The sequence below is a fragment of the Mobula hypostoma genome, chromosome 8 (genome assembly GCF_963921235.1).
Source record: "Mobula hypostoma chromosome 8, sMobHyp1.1, whole genome shotgun sequence".
Classification (NCBI taxonomy): domain Eukaryota; kingdom Metazoa; phylum Chordata; class Chondrichthyes; order Myliobatiformes; family Myliobatidae; genus Mobula; species Mobula hypostoma.
Genome location: NC_086104.1, coordinates 119,438,548 through 119,453,508, shown reverse-complemented (window position 1 = coordinate 119,453,508; position 14,961 = coordinate 119,438,548). Strand labels below are relative to the sequence as shown.

General features: G+C 45.9%; 1 protein-coding gene across 1 annotated transcript; it reads right to left on the bottom strand.

The window, feature by feature from the left end:
* Positions 1–2,132: 2,132 nt before the first annotated feature.
* Positions 2,133–10,900, bottom strand: LOC134350883 (gastrula zinc finger protein XlCGF57.1-like). Its single transcript, XM_063056676.1, has 2 exons — positions 10,701–10,900; positions 2,133–9,770 (listed from the first exon to the last, which is right to left on the bottom strand). The coding sequence occupies exon 2, from the start codon at positions 9,460–9,462 to the stop codon at positions 7,597–7,599; it is 1,866 nt and encodes a 621-aa protein (XP_062912746.1). The 5' UTR covers positions 9,463–9,770; positions 10,701–10,900; the 3' UTR covers positions 2,133–7,596.
* Between the last annotated feature and the right edge of the window lie 4,061 nt (positions 10,901–14,961).

Below are 14,961 nucleotides of genomic sequence, written 5' to 3'. Positions count from 1 at the left end.
GTGATGGAATGCTGATGCTTTATGCTGGATAAGTGGGGGCCGGGGTTTGATGCTGCTTGTGGGAGGAGGGCAGGGGAGCTTTGGGGTTCTTACATTTTTGTTTCTGTCACTCTGCTCTTTTTCAGTTTTGAGGATATCTGCGGTGAGTGAGAATTTGAGGTTGTATATTGTATACATTCTCTGGTATCAAATGGAACCAGCATCAGCATGTGTGGGCGTAGATGTGATGGACCGAAGGGGCTTTTCAATACTGTACAGCTCTGACTCCACTCCACTATTCCAGTGGCTCTTCTTACGTGGATTTTCAGCTCTGAGCTTGTCTCACTGAACCCCTTGTCCTCTGGGATGACACTTGGACCCTCCCATTATGTCCAAGCTGTCAGTCATCTCTCTTAATATTACCCACCATGCTTCACAGATTTCCCTTGTAAAAGAACTGTTATTGGTTCATTGTGATGGAGTATTTTGCTGTTATTTTGTGGGATGTGGTTCAGTACTTGACCATTAACACCCTTGTAGATTACAAAACCATCCCCCGTGGTTCTGAATAATTCAGGTGAGCCTTTCCTGAAGTGTTGTGTTCCAGCTTCCCATTACATTCATAGTCAGTATTTTATGCAGCATAGAAACAGGGAATATGGGAAACAGGGTAGTAATATCTCCTCTTTGCTGACCATCAATAATGGCACACCTCAGGGATGTGTGCTTAGCACACTGCTCTACTCCCTCTATATCCATAGTTGGGATCAATAAAGTATTTTATTCTTCTTATTATTATTATCATGACTATGTGGCTACGCATGGCTCAAATGGCATCTATAAATTTGCTGATGATATAACCATTGTTGGCAGAGTCTCAGATGGAGATGGAAGGGCGTACAGGAGCGAGATATACCAGTTAGTTGAGTGGTTTGGCAGCAACAACCTTGCACTCAGTGTCAGTAGACCAAAGAACTGATTGTGGACAGCAGAAAGAGTAGGGTGAGGGAACGTGAATCAATCCTCATAGAGAGATCAGAAGTGGAGAGAGAGAGAGAGAGAGAGAGCAATTTCAAGTTACTGGGTTTCAAAATTTCTGAGGATATAACCTGGTCCTGCCATATTGATGCAGCTATAGAGGAAGCGAGACAGCAGTTATACCTCACGAATGAGGAAAGACTTTCTGCTGTGGGAGTTTCAGCAGATAAGGGCAAAATTAAGAAGCAGAACTTTAACTTGCACATAGATTGGGCGAATCAAGTTGATCGAGGCAGTCTTGAGGACTTCATAGAATATATCCATGATGGCATTCTTGAACAGAATGTTACTGAAACTACAAGGGAAGGTGTTGTCTTAGATCTGGTCCTGTGCAATGAGACAGGTAATGTCAGTGATCTTGTAGTTAGGGATCCTTTTGGAAAGAGTGATCACAGTATGATTGAGTTTCTCATACAAATGGAGGGTGCAATAGTTCAATTCAATATTAGCGTATTACGCATAAACAATGGAGACTACAATGGGATGAGGGAGGACTTAAATAGTGTAGACTCGGAACACAGGCTAAATGACGGGACATTTGAGGAATGACTTTCAAAGAGACTTTTCACTGTACACAACAATAATATTCCAGTTGAAAACAAGGACAGTAAAGGTGGGGAAAGCAAGCAGTGAATAACTAAGGAAATAAAAGAAGGTTTCAAATTAAAAGATCGTGCATACAAAGCTGCCAGGAGTAATGGGAAACAGGAAGATTGGGAAAACTTTAAAAAGCAACAAAGAACCACAAAGTGAGCAATAAAGGACGGGGAGATAGATTATGAAAGTTAACTCACAGTAAATACAAAAATGGATAGTAAAAGTTTTTATAATTATATAGGTGCAAAAGGGTGGCCAAAGTGAATGTACATCCCTTCGAGGATGAGAAGGGGGAATTGATATTGGATAATGAGGAAATGGCAGAGGCTTTGAATGACTATTTTGTGTCGGTCTTCACAGTGGAGGACACATCTAATATGCAGAAGAGAGATGTTATGGATGCGATGGGAGGTGAGGACCTTGATACAATAGCTATCACGAAAGAGTTAGTGGTGACCAAACTTGGCCTTGTCACGTGATCGGCAACAATGAATTATCAATTGAGGCAGGTTTTATAAAAACAAACAAACATTTATTAAACTCTGCTCAACAATAGCGAAAAAATATTCAAACGACTAGCTTAACCGGAAGTTAACTGCTATATGGCAACTCTGGAACAGTTCTTAAAAGGGTAAATGCGAAAACAGTTCATAAAATGGTAAATTCGAACCCAGTCTTAAAATGGTAAATTCAAAAGTCCAAGTGATTTACAGAGTCAATAAGGAGAGACTTCTCTGGAAACGGATTTCTTCAAAGACGTGACGTTACTGCTGATTCTCCAAAGGATTCACGATGAAGGAAATAAAACGGCTTAAAGGAACTGACCTTTTTCTGGTGAGTGAACACTGCACGAACTTCTCTGCTCTTATCTCAGATACAGGTCACTTTTCTGAACAAAGACTTAATAAGGTTGATCCTTCATTAAACCGCCAAACAACTCCAACTTCATTCTGATCCTTCAGGTTCCCGTCCTTTAATAAGGTCTTCACTCTCCAATACTACTCTAAAGGTAAATCAAAGATACACCAACAAAGCTGGCAGCGATTGGTGAAACTGCCGGCACAATTATTTTAGCTTACAATAGAAGGTAAAACTCCGTTACATGAATACACAGCATAATGGAGTAACTAATGAAGCAAACAACAACTCAGCTGAAAACTAACTGTGTCACAACAGGGTTTCCATTTATATACCTGTTGAGAACAGGTCATCATGTGACCTCACACTGGCAGGAAAATTACATCATGTGACCTCCACAAGACCATTGCATCATGCTCATAAGACAGTCACAAGATACCCACAGGGTATGTAACAGCCTGAAGATAGATAAGCCCCCTGGCCCTGATGGAATACATCCCAGGGTACTGAAAGAAATGGCAGAAGTTTTAGTAGATGTGTTGGTGATGATTTACCAAAATTCTCTGGACTCTGAGCAGGTCCTGCTGGATTGGAAGATGGCAAGTGTCACACCACTGTTCAAAAAAGGATGTAGGCAAAAGGCAGGTTACCATAGGCCAGTTAGTTTAACATTCGCAGATGGGGGAAGAAATAGCAAGGCATTTGGAAAGGAATGGATCCATCAGGCAGATGCAGCATGGATTCAGCAAAGGCAGGTCCTGTTGACAAACTTACTGGTGTTCCTTGAGGATATAGAGTGCAGTGGATAGAAGGGAACAGATAGATGTTAGTTACTTGGATTTCCAGGAGGCATTCGATGAGGTGCCACATAAAAGATAAGAATGCGTAGAGTTGGGGGTGATGCATTAGCATGGATAGAGGATTGGTTAACCAATAGAAAGCAGAGAGTTGAGATACATGGGTGTTACTCTGGTTGTCAATCAGTGCTGAGCGGTGTGCCACAGGGGTCAGTGCTGGGGCCGCAACTGTTCATGATATACATTAATGATCAACAAGAGGGGGCCAAGTGTAGTGTATCTAAGTTTGCTGATGACACTAAATTGAGTGGAAAAGCAAATTGTGCAGAAGATACAGGAAGTCTGCAGAGAGATATAGATAGGTTAAGTGAGTGGGCAAGGGTCTGGCACATGGAGTAGAATGTTGGTAAATGTGAGGTCATCCACTTTGGATGATCTATTGTTTAAATGGTAAAATATTGCAGCATGCTGCTGTGCAGAAGGACTTGGGAGTGCGTGTGCATCGATCACAAAATGTTGTTCTGCAGGTGCAGCAGGCTATCAAGAAGGCAAATGGGATGGTGGCCTTCATTACTAGAGGGATTGAATTTAAGAGCAGGGAGGCTATGCTGCAACTGTACAAGGTACTGGTGAGGCTGCACATGGAGTTCCTACTTGCATTTCTGGCTCCTTGCTTGAGGAAGGATATACTGGCTTTGGAGGCAGTGCAGAGGAAGTTCACCAGTTTGATTCCAGAGATGAGACAGTTAGACTATGAGGAGAGATTGGATTGCCTGGGACTGTACTTGCTGGAATTCAGAAGAATGAGAGGAAATCTCATAGAAACATATAAAATAATGAAAGGGATAGATAAGAGGCAGGAAAGTTGTTTCCACTGGTAGGTGAGAATAGAACTGGAGAACATAGCTTCAATATTTGGGGGAGTAGATTTAAGACCAAGAGAAGATACTGCTTTTCCCAGAGAGTGGTGAATCTGTGGAATTCTCTGCCCAATGAAGCAGTGGAGGCTACCTTAGTAAATATATTTAAGACAAGGTGAGACAGATTTTTGCATAGGAGTGGAATTATGTGTTATGGGGAAAGGCAGGTAGGTGGACATGAGTTCATGACCAAATCAGCCATGATCTTATTGAATGGCGGAGCAGGCTCGCCAAGCCAGATGGCCTATTCCTGCTCCTAGTTCTTATGAAATTATCTCCTTTGGCTCAAGAGCCTGAAGGTTGAGTGGCAATAACTGATTCTGAACCTGGTGGTGTGAGTACTGAAGTTCCTGTACCTTCTTCTTGATTGCAGTAGTGAAGAGAGAGCATGTCCTTGGTGGTGGGGTCCCAGATGAAGGATGCTGCTTTCCTGCAACAGCGTTCCACGTAGGTGGGTCCAATATTTGGTAAGGCCATAAGATCATGATATAGGAGCAGAGATAGGCCATTTGGTTCCATCAGATCAGCTCCACATTTCATCATGGCTCTCCCATTTCCCTCTCAGCCCCAATCTCTTGCCTTCTCCTTCTATCCCCAATGAAGAGTCTATCAACCTCTACCCATTGACTTGGCCTCCACAGCCACCTGTGGCACTGAATTTCACAGATTCACCACTCTCTGGCTAAAAAAAATCCTCCTCATCTCCATTCTAAATGGATGTCCCTCTGTGTCCTCCAGTCTTAGACTCCACCAGCATAGGAAACATCCTCTCCGCATCCACTCTATCAAGGCCTTTCAATATTCAATAGGTTTCAATGAGGTTCCCCCTCACTCTACTGAATTCTGTAGAGTACAGGTGCAGAGCCATCAAACACTCCTCATATGATAAGCCTTTTAATCCTGGAACCATTTTCATGAACCTCCTTTTAACTTTCTCCAATGTCAGTGCGTCCTTTCTTACATCAGGGGTCTAAACCTACTCATAGTGAGGCCTCACCAGTGCCTTATAAAGCATTACATCCTCGCCTGTACATTCTAGTCCTCTCAAAATGAACGCCAACATCACATTTGCCTTTCTTGCCACTACAAGTTTACCTTTAGGGAATCCTGCATGAGGACTCCGAAGTCCTTTTGCAGCTCAGATTTTTAAATTTTCTCTCCAGTTAGAAAATATTTTATCCTTTTATTTCTTCTATCGAAGTGAATTACCATAAACTATCCCACATCATATTCCATCTGCCACTTCTTTGCCCATTCTCCTAAATCTGTTAAGTCCTTCTGAAGCCTCCCTGCTTCAACACTACTTGCCCTTCCACCTGCTTTCACATTGTCTGCAAACTTGACCACAAAGTTGTTATCCAAAATGATTGACAAAAAAAAGTAAAACAAAGTGGTCCCAACACCAATCCTTGTGGAACACCTCTAGTCACCGGCAGCCAGCCAGAAAAGGCTCCCTTTATTCCCACTCTTTGCTCCCTGGCAATAAGTCAATGCTCTATCCATGCTAGTATCTTTCCTTTAATACCATGGGCTCTTAACTTGTTAAGCAGACGCATGTGCGGCACCTTGTCAAAGGCCTTCTTAAAATCCAAGTAGACAACATCCTCTGATTCTCCTTTGCCTATCCTGCTTGTTATTTCTTCAAAGAATTAGATTTCGTAAACACAAAATAATCTGCAGATGCTGGAATCAAAGCAACACTCACAACACGCTGGAGGAACTCAGCAGGTCCGGCAGCATCCGTGGAAACGATGAGTCGACGTTTCCACTGATGCTGCCTGACCTGCTGAGTTCCTCCAGCATGTTGTAAGAATTAGATTTGTCAGGCAAGATTTTCCCTTCCAGAAACCATGCTGTCCATGGCCTGTTTTGTCATGTGCCTCCAAGTACCAATTTCCATATAATTTCCTTTCTACTGCCTCTCTTCCTTCTTGAAGAGTGGAATGACATTTGCAGTTTTCAACAACACTGGAAACATGCCAGAATCCGTTGAGTGGTGATGAAATGTCTCAACCCAAAGGTCAACGGTTTATTCCCTCCATTGATATTGCCTGACTTTGAGTCCCTCTATCATTTATTGTGTGTAAAATGCATACAGTTCTGTTGGCTACCTCGATCTGTCAGACTATTATCATGATAAGAGCTCTGTGAATCCAAGTAAAGGATCAGAAGCTGCAGGTGATTTCAGTTGCTCTATGTCCATATAAAGTTGACAATTCTGAGCAGGAGTTTCAGAGCAGTCCAGTGACAGTAGCTGGACAGTTGCCTTTTTTCACAAGTAATAAAGTTTGAGAAAGAATGAGTGCAGATTGTCCGAGACCAGTTGATCGGTGTCGACACTTCTTCACCCAGAGTGGTGACCATTCAGAACCCATCACCACATGGGCGATGGAGAAAAAGAACGTTGCTACCAGGTGATAGGAGGAGACGGAACAGGAACACTGGCAGGAACCAGAAGGGCAGATTGGCCTCTATACTGTACACTGAGCTGGCTGCAGTCAGTAAGGACTTGAGAGACAAGATGTAAAATATAACCGAGTTATTTATGATGGATCCCTTCCACAATATTTAGGTCCAATTAAAGGCCTATGTCATCAGAACAAGCCTTCTTGACGCTGCAACTTCAGACCCAAACTGAAGATCATTACAGAGACTCTGAAAGGTTCAGCAAAGCTCAGAATTTTATTTACAGACCAGTTCATGGATAACTCAGCCAGAACTTCATTAGGAAAGGATCAGGTTGACTGAGCCAACGAGGGGTTAGCACTACCCCTTTACATACACTCCACGCAAGAAGAAAATCTGTACCCAGCTCATAAAGCTACAGACTAATGACAAGCTAACATGCTACTATATTTTAACAAGAGAGGAGTCAAAGACTACTTAATTGGACACCTGCAAAGTCTTGGAGAATTAATTGGAAGTACTCAAGGACAATTGCAACTTAAATGTAAACTGACAGAAGACCTAACAATAAGACATAAAAAAGGTGAAGAGCAACAACAGGGATAACTATAATTAATAAAATGCAGATAATACAATAAAAGAACCCCGAGCAGCAAAAACTCAGAGCCCCCATGAATACTCTACTAATGATCCGAGATCATGACACTCCCGTGCCCAATGACCAGGGTTCAGTTCCAGGTGTGATGAACAGCAGCAGTAACTACAGGATCTGACACCATTAGTCACTCTTGAAATTGCAACTGGATTTAGCAAATGTGGTGGTTAAAAATTCAATATAGAGTTCTTTTAAACCGCCTCCCCATGTGAACTTAGTGGTTTGTCATCTGGTGGGATGACCATGTCAGCCTCTTTGCTCACATAGGACAGGGGTGCAGCCTCTCAGTGTGAATTCATGAATGTACCTTCAGTTCAGATGATTGAGTGAATCCCTTTCCACTGTCTCAGTAGGTGAATGGCCCCTCACCAGTGTGAACTCGCTGGTGTGTCTTTAGGTGGGATGACTGAGTGAATCCCTTCCCACACGTGGAACAGATGAACGGCCTCTCCCCTGTGTGTACCCGTTGGTGTGTCTTTAAGTGGGATGAGTGAGTAAATCCTTTACCACAGTCTGAGCAGGTGAATGGTCTCTCCCCAGTGTGAACTCGCTGATGTACCTTCAGTTGAGATGAGAGTGTGAATTCCTTCCCACAGTCTGAGCAGCTGAACAGCCTCAAGCCGGTGTGAAATCGCTGGTGTGTCTGCAGATGGGATGATTGAGTGAACCCCTTCCCACATTCTGAGCAGGTGAACGGCCTCTCCCCAGTGTGAATTCGCTGATGTACCTTCAGTTGAGATGATCGAGGAAATCCCTTCCCACAGTCTGAGCAGGTGAATGGTCTCTCCCCAGTGTGAATTCGCTGATGATCCTTTAGCTGAGATAACTGAGTGAATCCTTTCCCACAGTCTGAACAGGTGAAGGGATTTTCCCCAGTGTGAAATGACAGGTGTCTCTGTAGGCTGGATGACTGAGTGAAACCCTTCCCACAGTCTGAACAGGTGTATGGCATCTCCCCAGAATGAACTGACTGGTGTGCCAGTAGGTCAGAGGACCGAGTGAATCGCTTCTCACAGTCTGAGCAACTGAACGGTCTCTCCCCAGTGTGAAGTGATTGGTGTGTTCGTAGGTGGGATGACTGAGTGAATCCCTTCCCACAGTCTGAGCAAGTAAATGGCCTCTCCCCAGTGTGAACTCGCTGGTGCACATTCAGTTGGGATGACTGAGTGAATCCCTTCCCACAGTCTGAGCAGGTGAATGGCCTCTCCCCAGTGTGAACTCGCTGATGTTCTTTCAGTTGAGATGACCGAGTAAACCCCTTCCCACAGTCTGAACAGGTGAACGGCCTCTCCCCAGTGTGAACTCGCTGATGTATCTTCAGTTGAGATGAGTGAGTGAAACCTCTCCCACAGTCAGAGCAGGTGAACGGCCTCTCCCCAGTGTGAACTCGCTGATGAACCTTCAGTTGAAATGACAGAGTAAACCCCTTCCCACATTCTGAGCAGGTGAATGGCCTCTCCCCAGTGTGAACTCGCTGATGTACCTTTAGTTGAGATGACAGAGTGAATCCCTTCCCACATTCTGAGCAGATGAATGGCCTCTCCCCTGTGTGAACTCGCTGATGAATCTTCAGTTGAGATGACTGAGTAAATCCCTTTCCACATGCAGAACAGGTGAACGGTCTCTCCCCAGTGTGAACTCGCTGATGTATCTTCAGTTGAGCAGACCGAGTGAATCCCTTCCCACAGTCTGAGCAGGTGAATGGTCTTTTCCCAGTGTGAACTGACTGGTGTGTCTGTAGGTGGGATGAGTGAGTGAAGCCCTTCCCACAGTTTGAGCAGGTGAAAGGCCTCTCTCCAGTGTGAACTCGCAGGTGTGCCTTTAGGTGGGATGACTGAGTGAATCCCTTCCCACAATCCGAGCAGGTGAATGGCCTCTCTCCTGTGTGAATTAACTGGTGTGCCAATAGGTCAGATGACCGACTGAATCCCTTCCCACAGTCTGAGCAGATGAATGGCCTATCCCCAGTGTGAATTCGCTGGTGTGTCTGTAGGTGGGATGACTGAGTGAATCCCTTCCCACAATCTGAACAGGTGAATGGCCTCTCCCCAGTGTGAATTAACTGGTGTGCCAATAGGTTAGAAGACAGAGTGAATCCCTTCCCACAGTCTGAGCAGATGAATGGTCTCTCACCGGTGTGAACACGCTGATGTATCTTCAATTGAGATGACTGAGTAAATCCCTTCCCACAGTCTGAGCAGGTGAACAGCATCTTCCAAGTGCAAATTAACTGCTGTGCAAAGATCAGATCACTGAGGTGAATTTCTTCTCACAATCTGAGCAGGTGAAGTGTCTCTTCTCAGCGTGAATTGACACTCAGAGCAGGTGAATGGCCGCTACATACTGTGAACTCACTGATATGCCAGCAGATCAGATGTCAAATGCAATGGAACTCGCACAGAATCGACGTAGTGGAAGAACTGAACAAATGCTGCCGTGTTCTCAGCACCCTGGTTCAACAGAAACCTTCATTTCAGACACAAAGCACGTTTCCAACTGTATGAGATACTTCTTCATCTCCTAGGATCAACAACAAATATATCAGTGTTGCAACAGAAATATCAGCACAGAGACAACAGAACTGACGTGTAGTTGTATTTGAGATTCTGCACACAAATTATTTGTCATTTCTAACCTGTAAAAAATTTACAAACTACATTAATGGGCAAAGGACAACATTTTAGATAATTTTAGTCCCTATGCTGGCCTCCGATATCGTACTGGTATAGTGATTATTATCAAATCATCCTCTAACTGGGAACGGATCAGACATCTGGACTAACTACCATATTCTCTGCCTGTCTTCCTCTCTGTATCAGGATTGACCATTTCTGCCTGCTTCAGTCTGTGACTTGGCTCAGATTGTCTGTTTCCATTGGTACTATTTCAAGTTCTGGTCATGTCCCACAGGGCAACAAAGAGCACATAATAAAATACAGCTGCTGCTAGAGATTTTCTCATTACTCTGATCACGCCCCCACCCCCAGCCCAGGTTATTGACGGTGGTGAACTCATTGACGACAATGCCAATGAACATGACGGGGAGAGCAATATTTCTCATGGGAGTCTGGCACTTTTGTGATGTGAAATCCTACAGGTCACTTGTTACCCTGGACAAGGGTGTTGATCATTATATACCCAGAGAGAAAGGAACAAAACATCTTCTCACGGATAGAAAGGTTCAGAACATTAAGAGATAGAACAAAGAACTGAAGCTGATGGATTTTGTTCTTTTTTTCCAAGCAGCACTAATTAACATTTTAACTGAATGGAAGATAGTTTTTTTTCTCCATTTGAGATATATTTTGGATCCGAGATCCTAATTTTTGAATTTATAAATTATACCCTCCGTAACACGAACACCCTCCGCCCTCCCTCCCCCTCCCACGAACGGGAGACCCATGTCACAGTCCCGGCGATGCGCATGCGCCGCAGGAATGGCGCCAGCACCTTCGTTAATTAGCAGAAAACTCCCCCGGGCCAGGGTACGGATCGTGGGTCTCAGAGAGATGGAAAGAAACTGCTACTGTCTCGGGGTGCGGGGCCACGGTGTGTCCATGTTCACTACGATCGTCGCTGAATCGAGGGGCGGGCACCGCTGCTGATGAAATTCTCACTCGGAGTCTCGCTCCTACGTGCTGTCCATTCTCCAGAGTCCTCTTCCACTGCGCGCATGCGCGAATATCCGGAACTGTCTGGGATCCTTACGCCTGCGCATTTAATCGTCCAGTCAACGACGATGAATTTTGAAGCGCGGTGGCGCCTGGGTATTTAAGGTGCCATTATAATTGACTGCCAGCACCAGATCCACTCCACATGCCTCAATAAAATTATGTAGTTACTTTATGTGGAAGACTCAGTAGTTGCTTTATTAGAACAAGCTAGAATAATAATATACTCATTATCAACCGGCATTGCGTGTGTTAAGTGTCAAAGTCCAACCGACTTACAAATGCAGATATAAAACACGAGATTCTGCAGATGCTGGAAATATAAAGCAACTCACGAAGTGCTGAAGGAGCTTAGCAGGTCAGTCAGCATCTAAGCAGAATAATGAACAACTTAGGGATAGTGAAGGGTCTCGGTCGAAATATCAACAGACCTCCCCGACTTTCAGAAATAGACTGTGACTATCCAGGTTATTTCAAAGTTCAAAGTACATTTACTACTAAATTTTTGTATAAATTATACAACCTTGAGATTCGCCCACTTACAGCTAGACAAAAAGCAGGAAACCCAAAATAACTTAATTAAAAAAAGAAAGACCAACACCCAATGTGCAGAGAAAGAGAAAAACACAAATCATGCAAAGAAGAAAAAACAAGCAACAACATTCCGAACCAAATTGAGTCCATAAACCCCAATCCCAAAGCAGCCAGAATAGGCTCAAGCCTCAGTGTCAATTATTCATATAGTGGGCAAATCGCCGTTGAAGCTCACAGACATGAAGTGCCTTGGAGATAAGTGGGGCATACACATTCTTCACCATCCTATTTCCCTTTCTCACTGCTTTCAGGGAACTATGATCCCATGTCCCTAAGTCTCTCTGTTCTGGGACGTTCCCTAGGGCCTGACCATTTACTGTGTTAGTTCTTCCCTGGTTTAACATGGAAAAATGCAGCACCTCACACCGTCCAAATTAAATTCCATCTGCCTTTGCTCCTTGGGTCACTTTCCCATTTCTTTGACATCCTAACATCATACTAGACGCAGAACTTCACTGTGCACTACATCACCAATTTTGGTATCAGCTACTAAGTTACTGCTCGGTGCTAAGAACTTGTTAATAAAGGTGACAAACAACAGTGGGCCCTGCATTGGTCACTGAGAAACAATTCTCCACTATCAACACTGCAAAGTCTGTTTCCACGAAACCCAATTCGCATGCATTTGAATGCCTCACTCCGGAATCCACGTGAAATAAACTTCCAGACCATCCTACCATGCAGGACCTTCTCAGAGGCATTGCTGAAATCCACATAGATGATACTGATCCTCTTGTTCACCTATTTAAAAAAAACTTGAATACATGAGACTGTCATGGTCCGGATCGGGGTCCCTTTAAATTTACCTTGTTTATGTTACGATCCGGACCGTTCATTCCCTGTTTTCCCGTGTCCCTTGGCTTTGGTGATTAGAGGCAATTAACGCTCGGCTGAACAGGTAGTTTATAGTCTCCCGCTTTGAACCATTCGGCGTGGGAGCATCTGCAAAGTCATCTAAGGTACGGTGTGCCGATGTCATCTGGCCGGAGCAAGCCTAGTCTCTGCCGAAATGAGTGTGGGTAATTCGCCTTTCCCCACCGGAGCAATCCTGTCCAGTTACCTCACCGAAGTGGGCTTGCAAAGTCTCCTTACCGAGGTGGGTCTGTCAGTTAACCCGACGGAGGGAATCAAGAACTGCTGTCTACTGTTCCCGTGCCGAGTCGAGTGCTTGCCAATACCCGGAGGCTCCAAGTCAAGTCCTGGCCCTGGCGGCATTCTAGCACCAAGTCAAGTCCTGTCCCTGGCAGCATTCAAGTACCAAGTCAAGTCCTGTCCCTAGCGGCATTCAAGTACCAAGTCAAGTCCTGGCCCAGGCGGCTTTTTAAGCACGCAGTCAAGCCCTGGCGGCATTCTAGCACCCAGTCAAGCCCTGGCCCTGGCGGCATTCTAGCACCCAGTCAAGCCCTGGCCCTGGCGGCATTCTAGCACCAAGTCAAGCCCTGGCTCTGGCGGCATTCTAGCACCAAGTCAAGCCCTGGCCCTGGCGGCATTCTAGCACCAAGTCAAGCCCTGGCCCTGGCGGCATTCTAGCACCCAGTCAAGCCCTGGCCCTGGCGGCATTCTAGCACCAAATCAAGCCCTGGCCCTGGCGGCATTCTAGCACCCAGTCAAGCCCTGGCCCTGGCGGCATTCTAGCACCAAGTCAAGCTGTGGCCCTGGCGGCATTCTAGCACCCAGTCAAGCCCTGGCCCTGGCAGCATTCTAGCACCAAGTCAAGCCCTGGCCCTGGCGGCATTCTAGCACCAAGTCAAGCCCTGGCCCTGGCGGCATTCTAGCACCAAGTCAAGCCCTGGCCCTGGCGGCATTCTAGCACTCAGTCAAGCCCTGACCCTGGCGGCATTCTAGCACCAAGTCAAGTCCTGGCCCTGGCGGCATTCTAGCACCAAGTCAAGCCCTGGTGGCTTCCCAGTTCTGAGTCAAGTCCTGGCCCTGACGGTCTGTGATTCCTGTCCTACCCCCTTCTCTGAATCCCTTCTTTGCCCCCCTAGGCTCTAGCCCTCTTCTGCAGTCCCTGCCTGCACTTCAGTCTAGTTCTATCGCCGGAGCTAGATAGGTACAGTCTGGTGTTCATTCGTGTTGGTCTTGTCTTGTCTTGTCGTCGCCTCCATGGGGTAAGTCAGGCGATCTTGCCATTGCCCTGCAGGGGTTCATGTCTTGTCGTGTCTTGTCCTCACCTCCGTGGGGTAGGTCAGGCCATCTTGACATTGCCCCGCGGAGGGTCATGAGTCCCGGCCCTATGTCCTGTACCCAAGGAGGGGTCCTGACTCTGTGTTCTGTGTATGTGTCCATGGTTCCATGTACCTGCTCTCCCGAGACCGAGGCTCTGTTTTCCATGTTCCTCCCCTCCCTAGCCCATGTCATGTCCATGCCTAGTCCTGGAGTCCGAGCCCGAGGCAAGACCCAGGTACTGGGTCGTTGCCCAGTCTCTGGCTCGGAGTCCATACCCTAGCCTCTTCATGTCTCCTCTAGTTCTGGGAGCCGGTTACGAGTCCAAGCCCAGACCCTTGGTCCCAGCCTAGTCGTAGTCCTGAGTCCTTGTCCAGTTCGCTACTCCTGCTCCTGCCTTGCTCTCCTGGTATCGAACAATAAACTAAATCTAAGTAACCTCACAAGATGTGTCTTGTATTTGGGTCCACCCTTGTTCCCAATGCCCCCGCCATTGTGACAAAGACACAGTTTCCCATGCTGGCTATCTTTTTCCTTTCATTCTTGCGATCTTGTGCTTTTGTACTCTAGTCCTCAGAAAATGAATGGCTCTTTGGAGAAGACAAATATCAGAGTTGCATTGTACTTGCATACTTTGCCAATAAAAAAGGCCCTTGTACCTTGAGTGGTGCCATAACAACAACCTCTCTCTCAGTGTTAGCAAGACCAAGGAGCTGATTATTGACCAGGAGGAGGAAATCAGAGGTTCATGAGCCAGTTCTCATTGGAGGTTCAGAGGTGAAGAGAACCTGGGTCTTGCCTCGGGTTCGGGCCCCAGAAACAGGCAAGGACATGATATGACTACAGGACAGGATGTGGCTGGGGTCTAGAGGCTTGGGGCTGCAGGCTGGGGTCCTGGTCTTGAGGCTCGAGCCTGGAGGCTGATAACTCGGAGGCTGGAGCTCAGAGACAGACTGGGAACTGAACAGCAGCATAGAGCCGGGACTTATCTTTCGATATCACACTGGAGGAAATATTGTATCATTTCTTAATGCATGCATTACTAAACGACAATAAAAGAGGACTGCGTGTCTTCATAATCTAAAAAAGCCGGGACTCATCTTTAACACAATACTAACACGACACTGGACAGTACATAGGCATAGAGCCAGGACTTGTCCGCAAACAAGCCAGGACTCAACTTTATCACACCAAGGTGGGACAGGACCATCCGTCGGGTAACGGCATAACGGCCGGACTTAGGTAACAGAGGCAAAGACAAGACAAGACAGGACCCCCGC

Excerpts from the sequence above, each read along its gene's own strand:
- LOC134350883 (XM_063056676.1), bottom strand. The coding sequence starts at position 9,462 with ATGCTGTTCACCTGCTCAGACTGTGGGAAGGGATTTACTCAGTCATCT.